The following is a 17,538-nucleotide window of genomic DNA, read 5'->3' as shown; positions in this document are numbered from 1 at the left end:
GCTTGGTTTTCCTTGTTATGTAGAGAACACAGTATCCACAGTGCCCACATGAAGAGATGGTAAATGGCCTGTATTTATCTAGGAGCTTTTCTATGCTTGATGACCCTCAAAGCCTTTCATGGTACAGTTTTGGCCCATTCACCAGTTTCTACACCCATTCACACACATTCATACAGTGCAATTCTGTGCAAACATCACTGGCACACTGCCGTCAGGGCTCAGTGTCTTGCCCAAGGACACTTCAGCAGGCGGAATGCTAAAGCTACTTATTGTGAACTTACCACTGTCGTATGAATCCAACCACTTGTCACATTCCACATAAGCCTCATCACAGCGATACTGCGTGTGTGTGCTCCACAGTGATTTAACATGATCAGTCACACAGACACAGGCTTTTTCAAGACTTGTATTTATTCTTCTATCATCCCTGTAGTCTCACATCTCCACTGTGCTGTGTCAGCACCATCCCCGTGTCGCAACTGATCCGTAGTGTCAGAGCGTTCAGAGTTATTGGCACGGCTGGTTTAGACAAGCTCCACGTGAGATAAATAAATCAAGGAATCAGCGGTTTCCCTTTGCTCGGAAAGATCAGAATTATGCATGAAGTCAGATTCAGCTGAGAACAGATGACAAAATTGTTGGCACCTTCATTCCTGACAGCTTCAAGAACAAGGGAATTTGGATTACAGATGATTTTTGGATTGGAAACTTGAGTTCTGCAGCTGTGACTTTGGCAGCCATCGTTTTCTAAAATGATAATAGAAAGAGTTTAAGCTTAATAAAAGTCTGAGCTGCTGCTTGGTCTGTTTATCTTTTTAGTTATCTGCACCTAATGCCAATAATTCTGGGGCGCACTGTAAATATGATTCAGTGAGAAAAAGTGCAATGTTCATATTGATCCATTTAAAATAACAAAAAAACATCTTTATTGATATCGAGAAGGTCTGATGGATAGAATTTGGCCTCACTGAAAATCCACTGTATAAGTCGCCTTATTTACAGGCAACAGAAAACCCTGTCACATTGTCAAGCAGCACATGAAGTAACGGCCTCAGCGTGAAATTGAACAGCTTTATTGATATGTTTTTTAGCTCATGTCCTGGTGTTTCAACGTGAACCCCAGTGTCTGAATGTCACATGGAAGATCTGGCCTCTCTGGGCTGGGGGCGCTACTGTTAGAGCCAATCTCAACTCTCCAGCCACTGTTTCCCACCCTGAGAGGCTGTGAGGATGGAGATTACTCTGCTCACCTCATACCCTGTTATATCATTCAAAAACAAAACTGAAAAATCTCCTGACTGCCCGGAGTGGATCGATAACCCCATTGCATGAACAACACCATGACCCTGTGTGTTTGTGTGTGTGTGAGAGAGAGAGAGAGGAGAGGGGGAGAGAGGAGAGTGTGTATTGCACAGCTCAACATCTTTAGTTAAAGTGCAGAGCACAGTGTCCAGAGTTCAACCTGAACTCATCTATTCAGCACCATGAAACATTATGGGAGTGCACGGTGGGAGATTGGGGGGGGCCTCTCGATCCACCTTGTGTTCCCCCTCTGGCTGCGTCTGTCTAACTCGGGCTTGTCTCTCTCTGCGGTCCGGCCGGTTCACCACAGACGTCCTCGTCATGGCTGCTTGGGCCGCTCCAGCTTCATCAAGGGCTCCACGGTGTCCGAGTCGCTGTGGTGTTTTCTCTCCCGTGGGGGCTCGACTTTGCTGCAGCGCGTCCATGAGGGGGAGCGCATGTACCCACCTCTGGGCAGCATTGGCTGCTGGGAACCTGGGAACCAAACAGTCACCGGTCACTAGACGTACAGTAACAACAGACGCAGTGATTTTATTTAACATGAAAACAAGGACACCTGTCGGGTTTCCCACTGCTTGAGCTTCAAAATCTTTATGTTTCCTGCCAACACAGCTCCATCGAAACTAGAAGCAACTATCTCCAGAGCTCGGACGTATGCCACTGAGGGAAGACCAAAGCATCATTTTACTTTCTGTTGTTCATTCAAAATGGCCGGTATCACATTGATTATGGCCATCTCACAAACTCTGAAAGTGACAGTGATTGGCTAAGATGGGGAAATGAGACCAGCCCTTTTTATTAGGGCTGATAAATATCAATAATTATCGCAATATAATTGTAATCATTAGCAATATAGCAAATGTTTATTATATATGGATATATAGCACGGGGAGGAGATAAAACGCATATTTTATCACCTTAGGTTTTCTGTTGGTTTTGTCATTCTCTGCTCATAAAGAAGAGTTTAAAACCACAACAAAAATCTTAATACAAAGTCTGAGTGGGTTTTCTCCACATACTCCACCTTCTGCCCAATATGGCTCCAGCCCCCCTTGTAACCCCTCGATACTAAGCAGAATAAATGAAGATTGGATGTATTGATGGAAAAGCCTGTATATAAATATATACCACACGTTATATCCCTGCAGTGACTCACAACATTGTCACCATTTTTTATAATTTGTGTATTTTGTTGTGTATACAAAGAAATATATTTCTAGTTTTGTTGCTAGTGCCACTTCACACCACTTGGTGGTGGTGTCCAACCAAGCGAGACTAGGACAAGGCAGGAGAGGGAAGAATGACTGACTGATAAAGAGTCGACACCTCTCTCCACCTTTCACTGCCCACATCACTTGAGTCTTGGCTCTCCTAAGTGAATGTTAAACTCAGTACGGGGCTCATTCATCTCCCCGAAGCCACATCCACATCCTCGCACACACTGGAGAGAGGAAGAGGAAGGGGAAGAGGGAAAAGACATATTGATCTTGGAAGATTGATGGCAACTCGGCTGGGTTTTAATGAGGAGGACAACAACAACCTCCTCAGCAGCACAAAGCAGTCTGCAGCATTCGATGTCACAAACACCTGCTGATGGTGACTGGTTATCTCAATATTATTACATGGATTCATATCTTCAATGTGGGCTCTATAATGCACATATTTCTTCTCTCCCTTCATTGTGAGTTTTGTTCAGACTGTTGTTGGCCTCTTTGTACCCTGACATCTAAATAAAAGACTGACGAACAGGAATTCAGTAAAAAATATATCCAGACACAATCAGAGTGTGAGCACATCTATCAAGCAAATTAAGAACAAACCTTTGCACAGTATAAATAGATTGTCTGTGTTTCCTCTCTCTTCTTTGTGTCTGTCGCTCTCTCTCTCTCTGTCACATACACTGAATACCCTGAGCTATTTGGTGCTCTGCTGTGTTCCGTCTGTGCCGCTGGCGAGCAGCCATCCAGATTCTTCAGTCAGCGTGTTGCTGCATAACTTATCGTCTCAGAAACACTAGACGCTGTGAAGGCGCAGACCAAACATGCTGCACACCACTACAGGATATGTCCATCTATCTGCACAAACAATCTCTTTCAGCCCTTTATTTTGGGTGCATGCTCATCCTAGCACAACCCAACCAGTTGTGGTGAACTGGGGCATACATCTTTCTAAGACACTGATATGGAATCTCATTAAAATCCTGCTGCGGCCCCAAAGGCAGCAAGTTGAGCTGAAGTCTGACCATTCACATTCATAGGAGCTTTACAGAGGGACTATAAAAGACATTGGTAGGTTCCCCAAAGGATAAGAGACGGCCTCTCTGGGCTAAAACTTCCCAGCATGCTTCAGTTATACGTTCAAATCAGGGACGTCACTGCAGGTTTTTGGGATTGGATATTCCTACTTTGACATCAACAGGGCAGTTGCAGTGATAATATTCAAGTTTTTTTGTATTTTTCTGCTTGACACTGCCAACAAACAAATATGAATACAACATAACCCCCTTGGTGTGGGTAATGACATCATATTATTGATTGAGAATGATACACAAATGCTGTGGTCATCAAAACTCCATGGACGGACCACGAGTTTAATCAGATTTAGTTTCTCCTACTGGTGTCCCCAACTTCATTCTTTCTCCATATTTCCATCTCTCCATCATTCGTCTATGAGAGAGATCCCCGTTCAAATCCTCAAAACAAACACCCTCTCTAAAGCACTTGACCGTGAAAACATCCACACAACAGAAACACAATCGGTCATAGTTTGCCATGTCATCTGTTACTGCTCCAACAGCAAAGAATAGGAGGTGAAAGCCGTGCCTGGTTGTTTGTTGATGTAACTTTATGGTTCATCAAACTCGTTTGAGCCTAAAAAACAAAGAGCAAAGCAACTGGACAAAGTCAGCCTTTTGTCCAGTGCCTCTGGAGCTGCTCTAGAACAAGTATGTTCACAGTATTCCGGAGTCCAGCTGTGAAGCACAACTGATCACATTCACTAGTTTTGCTTGAAAAATCCCTGAAATTATCAAATATATATTTACTTTTTAAGCTGAAAGTGGCTGAAAGTAAAGGGGAGGAACATGGGAGTTGATCGAGCAGGAAAATGGAAAACTGAGTAAACATAAACAAAACAAGACACATGTATCTATCAATAATGCAGTGAAGTGTAGTTATGCAAATTGTGGAAAGTGTGTAAATGGCTTTTGAAGGACTTTGTTTCTGCAGGGAAAAGTAAATTATTTAGGGACCTACATTTAGTATGAACTCACTTACCCGTCTCTTGTTCCTCTCCTCTTCTTCTCTCTACTTCCTTTTAACCTCCACTTCAACTCGTACCTTGCCCTCCACACACTCAGCAGTTTCCCACAGAGTCCAATGCTCACACAGCCCAGCTATAAATTACCTGACCCACATTGACTATACAAACTTTGACACAAATGACATTCTATTTCAACCCGACTCTAAGACGACTGGTGACCTTATGAGCAAATAAACCAATTATATCGTCTGAAACTGCCTTTGTCAAAGTTTAGTCTTAGGGTTATAGTTATAGAATGTTTGTTTAAGACAATAAAACTTGCCCTGCATGAGATTACAAGGTTTAAAAATGAAGGAGGTTTTAGAGAATATACGGATGAAACAGAACAGCTGGTACACAGCTGAGATTTGTCTAGTAAGTTGCTGTTTGAATAAGTCCTCGCTCTCTCTTTCTCTCTCTCTCACACACATGCATGCACTCTCTCACACACACATACACACACACAAACACATACACACACTCAGTTTACACACTACAACAATTTTATCCAAAATGACTTACACAGCACCATAACTTAGGCCAGGTGTTTTTCAAACCACTGATCCTGGCAGTTCACATATTTACATGTGTGTGTTGACACAACTGAATGGATTTCAAGAGTTCCCAGTTAAATAGAGGTTTAACAATAGTATCAATAATATAAATAAATGCTGTAAACTCAACTGATGACATGAAGTTTGAACATGTTTGAAAGACAGTGATTGTTCAGCCTTTATTTTGTGGCAAGAGACCAGATCAGGGCTCAGTGACCTTGAACTTTGACCCTTGACCACTAAATTAGATAGATAGATAGATGGATACTTCATTAATCCCGTGGGAAATTTAGAATTCTAAATTCTATTCAGTTCCATGAGTTCAACTGAACGCTTGTACCAAATTTGAAGAAACTATCTCAAGGTGTTCCTCAGGTTTCGTGTTCACAAGAAGGGGACACACAACCTGAAAACACATTACCTCCAGCCACTGGCTGTTGCCAGCATGGAGGCATAAATACATTATGTAGAAAACAGCCGTATTTGATGTCTTGAATGATTGTAAACTTTTTCCCTCAATCTTATATAGATCATAAGCAAAAAACATGAGTGCTCAGACTCCCCCGTTCGTCTACAGGCTTCTTGCTGAATGAATCTCTGTGGGATTGTTGTCTTTCCTCTCTAAAAGCCAAAGTTGAGACAGACATGGAGAGAGAGAATGACAATGAAGGAAGCTAAGAGGGCTGGGGGACAGAGGAGAAAGACTGAGTGTGAGACATGGACAATTCAAGAAGTAGGAGTTTTTGACAAAATGCTACGTCTGCCAAAAGGTTAAAGATTCAGCACGAAGACATATTTGCTGCTTTCTCAGAAGACTGATCTATTTTTATTTGTGATTTATTCAGGTAAAAAATAGAAGAGCGAGAGGGCGCTGCTCATTGTGATAATTAACAAAACTGATAAATACAATGTGTCATTCTGAGCAATTCAATCGTTACAGAACCACTTCTCAGATATAAGGCAGTGTGAATTAAATCATGTCACATAACAGTGAATACAGCTGTCCATATGATGACAGCAGAGAGCAAAGCAGCAGTTGTGTTCCACATCTATAGTGTGTGTTCACAGCTACGGGGGGGGGGGGGGGGGTACTACAACTGTTAAATCTGCCTACTTTGGGAACATGGACTCTGGAAAAAAACGTACTGCTATAAAATGTTATTATTAACCTGTTGTTTGAGGAACACATCATCAAAAATAGATCAATTCTCTGAGATAGAGTTTTGGTGTGCAATGTGCTCAGTCATTGTTGAATTAATCAAAAGTCTGACGATTTACGAATATGCATCAAATCTTAGAAGGAGGAATCTTATTGGTGTTTGGATTAATGTTAATTACCAATCAGCCACCAACCAACCAACCAACCAACCAACCACCAACCAACCACCAACCAACCACCACCAAATCACCAACCACCCACCAATGGACCGATCAACCAACCAACCAACTACCCAACCACCAACCACCAACAAACCTCCAACCAACCACCAACCAACCAATCAATCAACCAACCAACCAACCAACCAACCAACTAACCAACCAACCAATCAACCAACCACAAAACAAACCACCAACCAACAAATCAATCAACCAACCAACCAACCAACCAACTAACCAACAAACCACCAACCAACCACCAACCAACCAACCAACCAACCAACCAACCAACCAACCAACCAACCAACCACCAACCAACCACCAACCAACCACCAACAAACCACCAACCAACCAACCAACCAACCACCAACCAACCACCAACAAACCACCAACCACCAACCACCAACCAACCAATCAACCAACCAATCAACCAACCAACCAACCAACCAACCAACCAACCAACCATCTCTATATCTGTCTATCTATCTGTTGCAGTTTAAATAAATCTGTCTGAAACCACAGTTATAATATTACTAGCAGCATGATTGGTGTACTTTTTTAAATACTACCTGACATTTTACTCGTCCACTCTTGAAACTAAGGCTTTATGAAAAAACTAATCCTTTCTAGCATATAAGCTACGCCTCTGCAATAAAAAATGCAACCATCGTTAATTTACATTATTGGCTGTGGAGCTGGAGACAGCAGCATGCAGTGCAGATGGTCCACTGAGATCATAACTCACACCTAACAAGCTGTGCTGTTATGTGGAACATTATATATGAAACGAAAACAGATAGGATGTTGAAGAAAGAGGAGGTTTTATAATAAGAACTCTTAACAATATGAGGAAAAGCCTTTATAATAAAGCATTTGAAGTGAAAGGTACGTCTATTTGACCTGATCTATTCTGTTTTGTGCATTTCAGTGAATTCAAACAAGTTGAGATCTCTGCATATAGGTCAACATCCAACCTAAGGTTTTTTATCACCAGGAGAAAAACAACTATTTGTTCTCAAAGTAAACAATACAGACAGTTGTTCACAGCTCTTGCTGATGATAGTATCACGTCTGAAAACCTGACATCTTTTTCGAGTTTTATTTATCATCCATGCACAGTATAACCTATATATATGGGATGTTGTTTAAACTGTGTCAGAGGACCTTTAGATCTTGAGTTGCCCTGAGATCCTGTGTGCATGCTGAGAGGCAGCAGTGGGGGAGAGAGTTCACTGTCCGCATGCAGGATGAGGCAGGATGAGGCTCTGATCATAAATAAAACATGGGAAAGATTTTGTCTAAATTTTTACAAATCATGTAGAGAGACATGTTAGCTTTAACCCTTATACCTTCTGCTGTGACACACATGTAAAGTGAACTGTCTCATTACTATGCAAACATGTGCATGACGCCCATATAGGGAATTTGATGACTATGTGTAGTGTGATCCCAGCTCAACACAATATATATTTATTTAATTTTTCAGATCTTCCTGCTCTTATAGATCATTGACCTTAGACATGCTCATACTCTATATGGTTTTGTGTTTTACTCCTAATGAAAATCTTACCTTTCAGAAAACTGCTAAGCAATCATGTGAGCAAAGGCAGTCTTCTTTAATATTTTTGTTGTGCAAATTAAAATCTGTACGAAGGCCACAGATTAGCAGAGCTGTCTGCACACTAGCAACACAATTCCTGTGTTAATGCTTCAGTCTTTTGCTTACAATATGAATAAAAACAGTGTTAACACAATGTTTAAACACAGTGTTTACATCTGTGTGCTTTCCACAATGTGCAGTGTAAGTCTATTTATATGTTAGCAGTGTCATCTACACAAACCTTGAGTGAGTCAATATGTGGTTTTTGAAAATATATTTATTTCTACTTCTATTTGTTACACTCATTTAGGTTTAAATCCATCCATTCATCCAACCATTTATATATTATTTATCATTCTCCTCACCCGTAATCTTTTGAGGGTCAGGGTCAAGCCCAGCTGGAGGGTTAGATATATACGTATTTCAAGTTTTAGCAGGTCCTACCTGTTGGGAACTCGTTGTGGTTTTCCTCATCAGAGTCAGCAAACACTTCAGCCAGTTCCTGGTCAGACATGTCAGTCAGCTCAGTCAGGTCCAGGAGGTCAAAGTGCACCTCTAATGAAGATACACTACTCAGCGGTTCTATGAGGCAGAGAGGGAGAGAAACACCATGCTTTTATTCTGGAGGGAAGTTGAGAGATAAAAATCATTAACAAATTTTTGCTGATTGAGCAAAAGAATTTCTTTGTGGTGAGGGTTAATTTAACTTCTCTGGTATGGACACTGAGTTCATGAATCCATCGTTGTAGTGTTGCTCTTGAATATAGACATGCTCATAATTAGATCAATGGCTTTCTCTTACACATCATTGTAAAATCAACTCCAACAAAGATCATTTTCATTCTTTGATCCACTTTTAATCTGCAGGTCTTTCGTAAAGCTGCGTGTTGACCCCTTCAGGAATATTCTGGTTTTTAGTAGGTTTCTTCAATCTGCCGCTGAACTTGCTTGAAACACTTGTTGGACTCGGTGCATCTGAAAATAGCCCCTTCTTAAATGCACTGTGAGCTCCATCTCTCCTGGGTGTGTTGCACTTGTTCATTTCTGCACAAGCCTCTGACTCTTTGAGGGCAGGCCTCTCTGCTGCTGCATTCATCAGGTTCAGCATCACGTACGATGTCCATCAATGTGCCAGCCCGTGCACTCCAGTCACCAACACTTACATTTTAATACATATGTAAAGTATGATGTATTCAAAGATTCTGTAAAACCTAAATAAAGCCATGCAGGGGTCCAAGGATATCTGCATTATATCTGCATCCACCAAGTTAGGAGCGAACTGTGTGTAACAGAGCTGAACCGATCCTCCATTATAGTGAGAAAAATGTTTGGACTCTTCACTTAGGGAGATGGATGTGTGTTTGTTTTTCCTAATGTATCAGTGGATGCTGGGCTGCCATGCTACATGAACTCTGAATGTGTGATGTATTATGTGACAGGTTGAAAGCTGTTTTTGTTGGGTGTTGTTTTCAGGCGACGCCACAGGCCAAAACAGCCCACCCCCCTGCTGCTGCTCTTTGTCTGCTCCCACATTTGAGTACCTGCATCGCCCTCCTGATAGAGCGCATATTGATTTGAGAAGGGCTGATCATCATGCTGAAGCATTGGTAGGTCACAGTTTCGTGTTTGAAATATGAGTGAAAACACTCATCACCTCAAATGCCAGGAGACAAGTGGGATGACATTTTAAGGAAGCAGGGACTGGGTGAGAATACAAATAAGAATTGAGCAAAGAGCATCATGGTTCTTTAACTAGAGATGAAAAAACACAAAGATCCACTTAATCTGCTTAATCATGCCAAAGAGTGTGTGGCCAGCACAGAAACACTGCACAGGAAATTATATTGACAATTCCATTTACCTCTGCCAAGGAGGTTATGTTTTCATCCGTGTGTTTGTTGGTTGGTTGGTTTGTTTGTTTGTTTGTTTGTAAGCCAGATTATGCAACAACAACTGGACAGATTAACGCAAAACCTGGTGAAAGGATGTGATATGGGTCAGAGAAGAACTACTTACATTTTGGTGAAGTTGGTGAAATTTTCTGTTTCATTAACGTTGACATTATAAAAAAAATTCTGTATTAGAATATTTGGGGAATTTGATGAAAGAAAATCTGACATAATTATGGAACTGGTACAATATTCCGTTGATCCGAATAAAGATTTAAATTTTATGAATTTAAATGTTGTTTCATAAAGGTAAATGTAAGGTAAGGTAAGATATAGTATGGTATGGTATGGTATAGAATGGTATGGTATGTTAAGGTAAGGTAAGGTATGGTAAGGTAAGGTTAGGTAGGGTAAGATAAGATGACATAAGGTACAATAAGATAAGAAAGGCTAAGGTAAGGTAAGATAAGATAAGATAAGACAAGATAAGATAAGATAAGATAAGATGGGGTATCAACATAAACTGTCAGGAGCAGGACTCATCAGTCTGAACTATTTTATAATCCAAGCTTTTCTGTCTGATGCCTGAAAGTGGTTGTGTATATTCAATGCAGAAACACTGCAAAATGCAATGTGGTGACAAGCATCATTTACAATCTGTTCTTTTATTGACTTTGTGAATATTGTTTTTCCTTCCACTCAGGCTTCAAGCAGAGACCCCTTTTTCATGAAGAGTGAAGAAAGTGGAGGCAGTGAAACAGGGAGGTAAGGAAATGTGGAGGAGGAGGGGAGGGAGAGATGAAACGAGGTAAGAATGTAAAACAATAAGAGAGAAAGAGAAGAAAGAGAGAGTAGATGAAAAATGGTGAAGGAAGGTGTTTTGTAAGAGGTTCTCTTACATTTTGTTCTTATTTTGAACTGGTTATGATTATTCCCACTCTGCTGCACTTGTTTCTACCGCCTCACCCCCCATCTCCCTTCTTCCTTCTCCCACACCCTCTCCTTGAATAATTGATCAGTGCGTTTTCTCTCCCAGGCAGAAACAACTGCCTCCATCTGAAAAGCCAGTCAGGGGAGGAATGAGATGTCAGCTGGGACGACTGGCAATGGAGAATCCACGCTGACAAAGAACAGAAGACTTTGTGTCTGAGGCAGATGAATGACGTAAACTTCTTAAAGAAAAAAACACACAGCCTGGTTCCTGTGTTCCTGCTTGACACTTCTTCACTTTTTAAGCATGTCCTTAATCCCACTCCCTTTAAAGTGAGTAAAATAAAGGTCCTTTGATTAAGAATATCACATGAATAAAAAACATTTGTTTGTGTGCTCCCGATTTGATGTGCTTTCATTGTCAGTCCCGTTCTTTCCTCTCTCTTCGCTCAGAAAAGTACAGATGGATTAACTGCCGGAACAAAGGATAGGGAGGGAGGGCGGGAAGGAGGAGTTAACGTTTGGGAGAAAAGGAATAAGGGAGCAGAGAGGAGGTGCTTGCATGTCAGTGTGTAATGACTAGTGTGTAATCCCCTTCCCACTCGTCAGGGCCCTGAGGTCAACAAGCAGCCTGAACAGCTTCATCATAATGATGTCGTCTGGACCTTGTTTGAATGAAGACGACTGAGACAAGGCTCAGCTACAGAGAAAAACAGTAAACACACATTTCCCTAGATGTACATTTAATTCTTTACAAACTTTTCTTTTCATCATTTAACATAAACATCTATTTAACCAGTTATTTTCTGTTGCACTTTTTATTAATCAAACTCTTACAGATAAATAATGCAAGGCTTCTATGCAAATCTATTAAAATGTCACACAACTCTCGTGGAGTACATCATCATCATCATCATGCTATGTTATTTGAATCCAACATTTCTGTTCAAACTGTTCAATTCAATTCAATTTTGTTTGTATGGCACTGAATCATAAAATGCTTTATCTCAAGGCACTTTACATATTAAGGTTGAGCCAGTTCCCACAAGTAGCAGCACTTTGGTGACTGAGGGAAAAAACATCCACATTAACTGGAAGACACTTGGAACTGAACCAGATTCGCTGCGTGCGGCCATCCCATTAGTGTTATTAGGATTATTATTAAAAAAACAATGGGCGAAAACAGAACCTCTTTGGTGGAGGTTAATATTCTCCATTATCTCCAATATGTGAAAAGAGTTTAAACGTTGGAATTGATCTCTTCTGATCTTTCGATGACGCAGAATGAGGAAGAGGTTCCGGTCATTTTGTTGAAATCCTCCCTCTTTGGGACAGGATTTACCAGCTTTGTATAAATATTTTAACCACCAATGTTTTTTCATTGTGTTGGTCTTGGCCCGTCTTTCTCTCCCTCTACCTCTCTTGCCACATACTATTAGTTGACCTGCCAGGTAGCATGGCTGTATAGTGGGTCACATTAGCCTCTGGGTGAGCTGTCTCTGAAAAAAAGTGTTGGGTTAGTGGAGCAGATAAAGGCTTCCTTGTCACCCATGTAGCCCCAGTATCCGTGTTTCTATGCCCTGGGCTCCGAGTCTGGCACATACAGGGAAGCCTCTGTGTGGGACTGATGCACAATGAGGCCTTTCAACCAAGGCTACGCTGCACCAGCCTCTGAGACTGTGGGACCAGAATACCTAAAGCAGGCAGTGATCGTTCAGCTGGTTTCGGAATCACTGAAGATCTACCTTGAGGATGTCGATTGTTGTTAATGCAGAAAATACCCCACAGGCCTGTAAACTATGAGATTCATTATGAGTGAGATTGATCCATTATGGTGAGTGTTTACAGAGAGAGGACATTGTCTGTCGACCTTCCCCATCTCCTTTGTTGAAGTCGACTCTCGCTATTGATTACCTTGCTTGTGGCAATTTCCACCAATAATTAGCCCCCCTCTTTACCACTAATGATTATTCAACACTGTTAATAACTCTCTCTACGTTCCCATTTCCCTGGTACTCACGTCTCTTCTCAGTGATGTGCAGCAGGCTCGCAGTGTGCGCCGACAGGCTGCCCTCCTCCTCCCCTGCTGCGTGCTGGAACAAGTCCTTGGATAGGTCGGCTGAGCTGGAGGGCTTCAGCAGCTTCTGGATGTCTTTATTGGGCTCTATTAGCACCGAAAAAAAGAGAGCGAGGGGAGTCAAAGGTCGTGCTAATGGGTTTTCCATAGAAGATTACATTTGCTTATTTACTTTATAGCAGATCTGAGGTCTAGATATGACACAGAATAATTTAAGGCATCAAATATCTGCAGAAACAGACTTTGGAGTAATGTGGACAAACTGAGGTATGGAAAGAAACCAATGTCTGTCCATCGTGATCTGTGATTATCCTCCCTGTGTGTTTTCCAACTCAATAACCAAATCAAAACCTTACAGTAATCCTATACTTTCCACAGCGGAGCAGGGGTGAGCACGCTCAGCTTCGAATGGCGCCTTTATGGGGGCGGCTGAGGGGGTAGGGCGGTTGTCCTCCAAGAAGGTCGGGAGTTTGATCCTAGTCCTTTACATCTGCTTGCCCAAGTGACCTTGGGCAAGATCCTGAGCCCCAAGTGGCCCCTCATAGAAAAAGTGCTGCACATACATGCACTGTATGAATGTGTTTGAACGGGTGAATAACCTGTACTGTAAAGTGCTTTGAGTGATCGTCAAGACTAGAAGAGCATATTGTAAATACAGAACATTTACTGTTTATCTTTCTGCATTGGTTTTCTCCAGGTACTCCGGCTTCCGCCCAAAGTGCAAAGACGTCCAGAAGAGGAATAGGTTAACTGGAGTCTCTAAATGGTCTTGGTGCACATGGTTGTTTGTCTCTACATGTCAGCCCTGTGATACACTGGCCCACCTCTAACCCAACATCAAATTGTAATTGGCTCCGACTAACCCCTGCATCACTTGAGGAATAAGGTATAGATAAGTTTCTCCTTTTAAAAATACTTTCTTTAGAACAGTCTTCACACTTACACTGGTTTACATGACTGTTGGCAGATATCTTTTTCAACAGTCATCCCAGTTGCTGTTATTTCCATGAGGAAAATGTTCTCTAAGGGCCTGACTGTGCTCTCCGCTCAAGCCAAGTGAAAAACAATCTCAAAAATTCATTCCAAACAGAAAACCACACAGGCTGTTGAACACAGGCGGTCTGAAAATAGAAACGCACTTTAAATAGCATCTCTCCAAATGCGAGAGTGTGCACAAATTCTGAATTGTTTAAACCTGATCAAGGTTTAATGTTAAACTGTTTGACCGAGCTGAGGTTAGCACAGAGGCATGAATCCTCAAAATTAGTAAATAGCTAGAATTTTCAAACTAGGCAACATAAAATGTTCGCGGACAAACTTGTACAATTATGTCAGTGACATTTAAAAAAGGAAAAGAAAAGAGACAACATTTGTTATGATGTCAGCAGTGAGGCTTTTCTTTTTATGAAAGCATGCAGATTGGATAAAAGCAGTGTGGGAGTACAGCATGGTTTCCTGAGGAGCCTCACCAGATGGCTGGTCCAATTTCTACTTGCAATAGATAGATAGATAGATAGATAGATTACTTTATTCATCCCCGAAGGGAAATTAAGTCGTCATAGCAGCCGGTATGTTCCAAAACTTTTGAATTTCTCCTTTCAGACAAGAAGTGTGTTAAATCCAAGGCCAGGCCCAATTAACGATGGGTTTGATTTCACCCGGAGAGGCTCATTGCTTGTTTGATCGATTTGCCTGGCGAGGAGCATTACCTCTGTTGTTATAATGAAATGTTCTGTCAATATTTAGACTATCTGCCAGCTCCGCATGGTTTCCCCTTTGCCTCACCTTCTTCAGCAAACACTAACTGTAGAAAATAGATCCTGCAGATTTCTGTTCCTTGCCATTTAGACACTCAATTAGTGGAGCACAGAATGATTACCCAACAGGGTTACAGGCCTTTTCCTTACGTTTTAACAGGAAGTCACAAGGACGGCACGATGGGGAAGTGGTTATCACTGTCGCCACAAAGCAAGAAGGTTCTTGGCTCAAATTTTGAATCGATTTTTTGAAGTTGGCATGTTCTCTCTGTGCCTATACCTGGGTTTTATATAATCCGGCTACATTTCAAACACATGTAGATTAGGGTTAGATCGATGAGTAGGTGTGAATGTAAGTGTTGATGAATGTTTGTCTCTGTATTTTGGCCCTGAGATACACAGGCAACCTGTCCAGGGTGTGCACCACCTTTCGCCCATTGCAGTTGGTGACTGAAAGTGGCTGACTTTAAGTAGATGCAATATAGATGTATGGATGGATTTCACATTATTTTGGTAACAACAGATGTTAACGCCTTCCTAGACGTGCTTGTGTTAAAACTTTGGATGACAAAAATAAATCTCTCAAGAATGCCTGTGTATTTATACTGGCTTTCACAGAGAGAAGAAAAAGGGCATTCCAGTAAGTCACGGTATAATCTGCATGGAAAAGAAGGACAAGTTTGGACAGATGGCCTGATCCAGCTGCCACCTGCTGAGCTGACAGTGAAGAAGCTCGAGTGAACCATGAGAATATAAGACAGTGCCAGGAAAGGACAGGCAGCTATGGCACCTGTGCCCTTTCCAGGCGCAAGGCTATGACCCCGTGCTGAGCTGTCAGCCATGACTGCCTGTGAATCAGCTATGCCATAGAGGGACAGACGGAGAGAGATGGGGGGGACGAGAGAGTTATGTGAGAAAATTAGGTTCTGTACATTTGCCAATAGTTCATTCAAACTCAGTGTCTCGGTTCAATAAACCAATTTCACTGTGTAGCTCAGACAGAATCATCGTGCTAACTCAACACCCTTTTCGCCAAGTCATTGTGCTGCTTGTTGATTTATCTCTCTACCTTGCATCCTTCCACAGTTTATCTAGTTTTTTGTGCATTAATATTAATATTCATGCTAATCCTCTACCAGAATAGCTGCTGTGTCCGAACACTTGCTCTCACACCTAGTGACCCTTTTCTGTAATACATCATAATAATGATGACACCTCTAATTGAATCTTATCCTAATGAACAAAAGTTATTCCACTTTGTCATGAGCAGGTCATTCAGGCCATGGCTGAGAAACCAGATGGTGTATAAACTGTGGTGGATTGCACACTTTGGACTCAGAGGAAATAAACTCTAATACTGCTTTACCTCACTTTGCACCTTATGAGATTCATATCTTTTTATTTATCAAGGCAAATGTTGTTATCCATCAAAGCACAGGAAGGTCAGATGACTTAGAAAGCTGACTATACTTTGCATAGTCAAATTATCAGCCTTTTCAGTGTTTAGCTGTTATGGAACAATAGAAGCACTGAGGCATTGTACAGTGTCACCACACATCACAGCCTTCACACACAAAAGCTATATACGTCCACTGTTGTATTCTATCAGTCCAGCTTTTGTATGGTTGGTTTACAGTGTGTGCAAATACAAATTACCTGCAGATTGGATGTATTATTAGTGCAGGAACCGTTATTTCCCATATTGCAAAAATGATGACAGAGAGACAGATACAATTAACAGCACAAGTCATGCACAAGGCAGATACACCCTGAAACAACCATGCATGGTGTAATGTAACACAGGGAAAAGAAAGAACAGAAAATGGCTCTTACCTGGGCTCCCTGCCCCTCCCTGTGCCTCCATGCAGCTTAGCAGAGAGTGTCCTGATGTTCACCACACCAGCATCGGAGAGTGCAGGAGACAGACGGGGAGGGAAGAAAAGAGAGGCTGGGGAGGCTGTGTCTGCCTGTGTGTGTGAGAGTGTGTGTGGTGTGCGCACATGAGGGGGGAAAGCAAGGGTGGGTAGATACAGCGAGACCCCAGCTTTCCAAAGACTGCTCCTCCTCCTCCCCCTCCTCCTCCTTCTTCTTCTCCTTCTTTTATATTGTGCTCTGTAATTCAATATTTCCCAGACAGGTGATGTTCGTTTCTTCACCTGCTCCTCATCATCAGTGATGTGTGTGTTTGTGTGTGATAGAAAAGCTGCACCACCTCACTAAGGACTGATGTCTGCCAACAGCCACATCCCTGCAAACAATTTCTGAGCCACTTGGTGTAGTGAGCACAGCATTGTGAGGTTTGGCTTGGTATGTACAGAATACACAGAGAGGGATCCTAAGCGAGGGAGGGTGAGGGAGCATGGAGGGAGAGAGAGAGAGGGAGAGAGAGAGAGAGATGGGGGGGTAGGCAGAGAGAGAGAGGGAGAGTGAAGCTGGCAGTCTGCCCAGAGTAAGAGATAAATGGGGTGTCAGGGAGGGTTATGGGGTACTGCAGGGGGCAATCGTGTGTGTGTATGTGTTTGTGTGAAAGAGAGAGAGAGAGAGAGAGAGAGAGAGAGAGAGAGAGAGTTGTGTGTGTATGTGTGTGTGTGAAAGAGAGAGAGAGAGAGAGAGAGAGAGAGAGAGAGAGAGAGAGAGAGAGAGAGTTGTGTGTATGTACACTTGTTTTTGTTACCTCTTTGGGACCTTTTCCAGCATAAGCACTCACCTTGTCCTCATTGGAACAAAAGCCTGATCCTAATGAAGTAAAACT

The 17,538-nt window shown here is 42.0% G+C and overlaps 1 protein-coding gene across 1 annotated transcript; it reads right to left on the bottom strand.

Moving 5' to 3' along the window:
* Positions 1-399: 399 nt before the first annotated feature.
* dbndd1 (dysbindin domain containing 1) lies at positions 400-17,237 on the bottom strand. The gene is made up of 4 exons (XM_062386122.1): positions 16,620-17,237; positions 12,973-13,116; positions 8,578-8,715; positions 400-1,776 (listed from the first exon to the last, which is right to left on the bottom strand). Exons 1-4 carry the CDS (start codon positions 16,648-16,650, stop codon positions 1,622-1,624), a joined length of 468 nt encoding a protein of 155 aa, XP_062242106.1. The 5' UTR covers positions 16,651-17,237; the 3' UTR covers positions 400-1,621.
* Between the last annotated feature and the right edge of the window lie 301 nt (positions 17,238-17,538).

This window comes from Platichthys flesus, chromosome 1 (assembly GCF_949316205.1).
Source record: "Platichthys flesus chromosome 1, fPlaFle2.1, whole genome shotgun sequence".
NCBI classification, from domain to species: domain Eukaryota; kingdom Metazoa; phylum Chordata; class Actinopteri; order Pleuronectiformes; family Pleuronectidae; genus Platichthys; species Platichthys flesus.
The sequence above is the reverse complement of the archived record's forward strand: the minus strand, read 5'-3'. Positions and strand labels throughout refer to the sequence as shown.

Coding starts and splice junctions, on each gene's coding strand:
- dbndd1 (XM_062386122.1), bottom strand. CDS start 16,650: ATGGAGGCACAGGGAGGGGCAGGGAGCCCAG. Junction 8,716..12,972: donor GCACATCACTGAGAAGAGAC/GTGAGTACCAGG, acceptor TCTGCCTCATAG/AACCGCTGAGTAGTGTATCT. Junction 1,777..8,577: donor CCACAACGAGTTCCCAACAG/GTAGGACCTGCT, acceptor TTTGGTTCCCAG/GTTCCCAGCAGCCAATGCTG.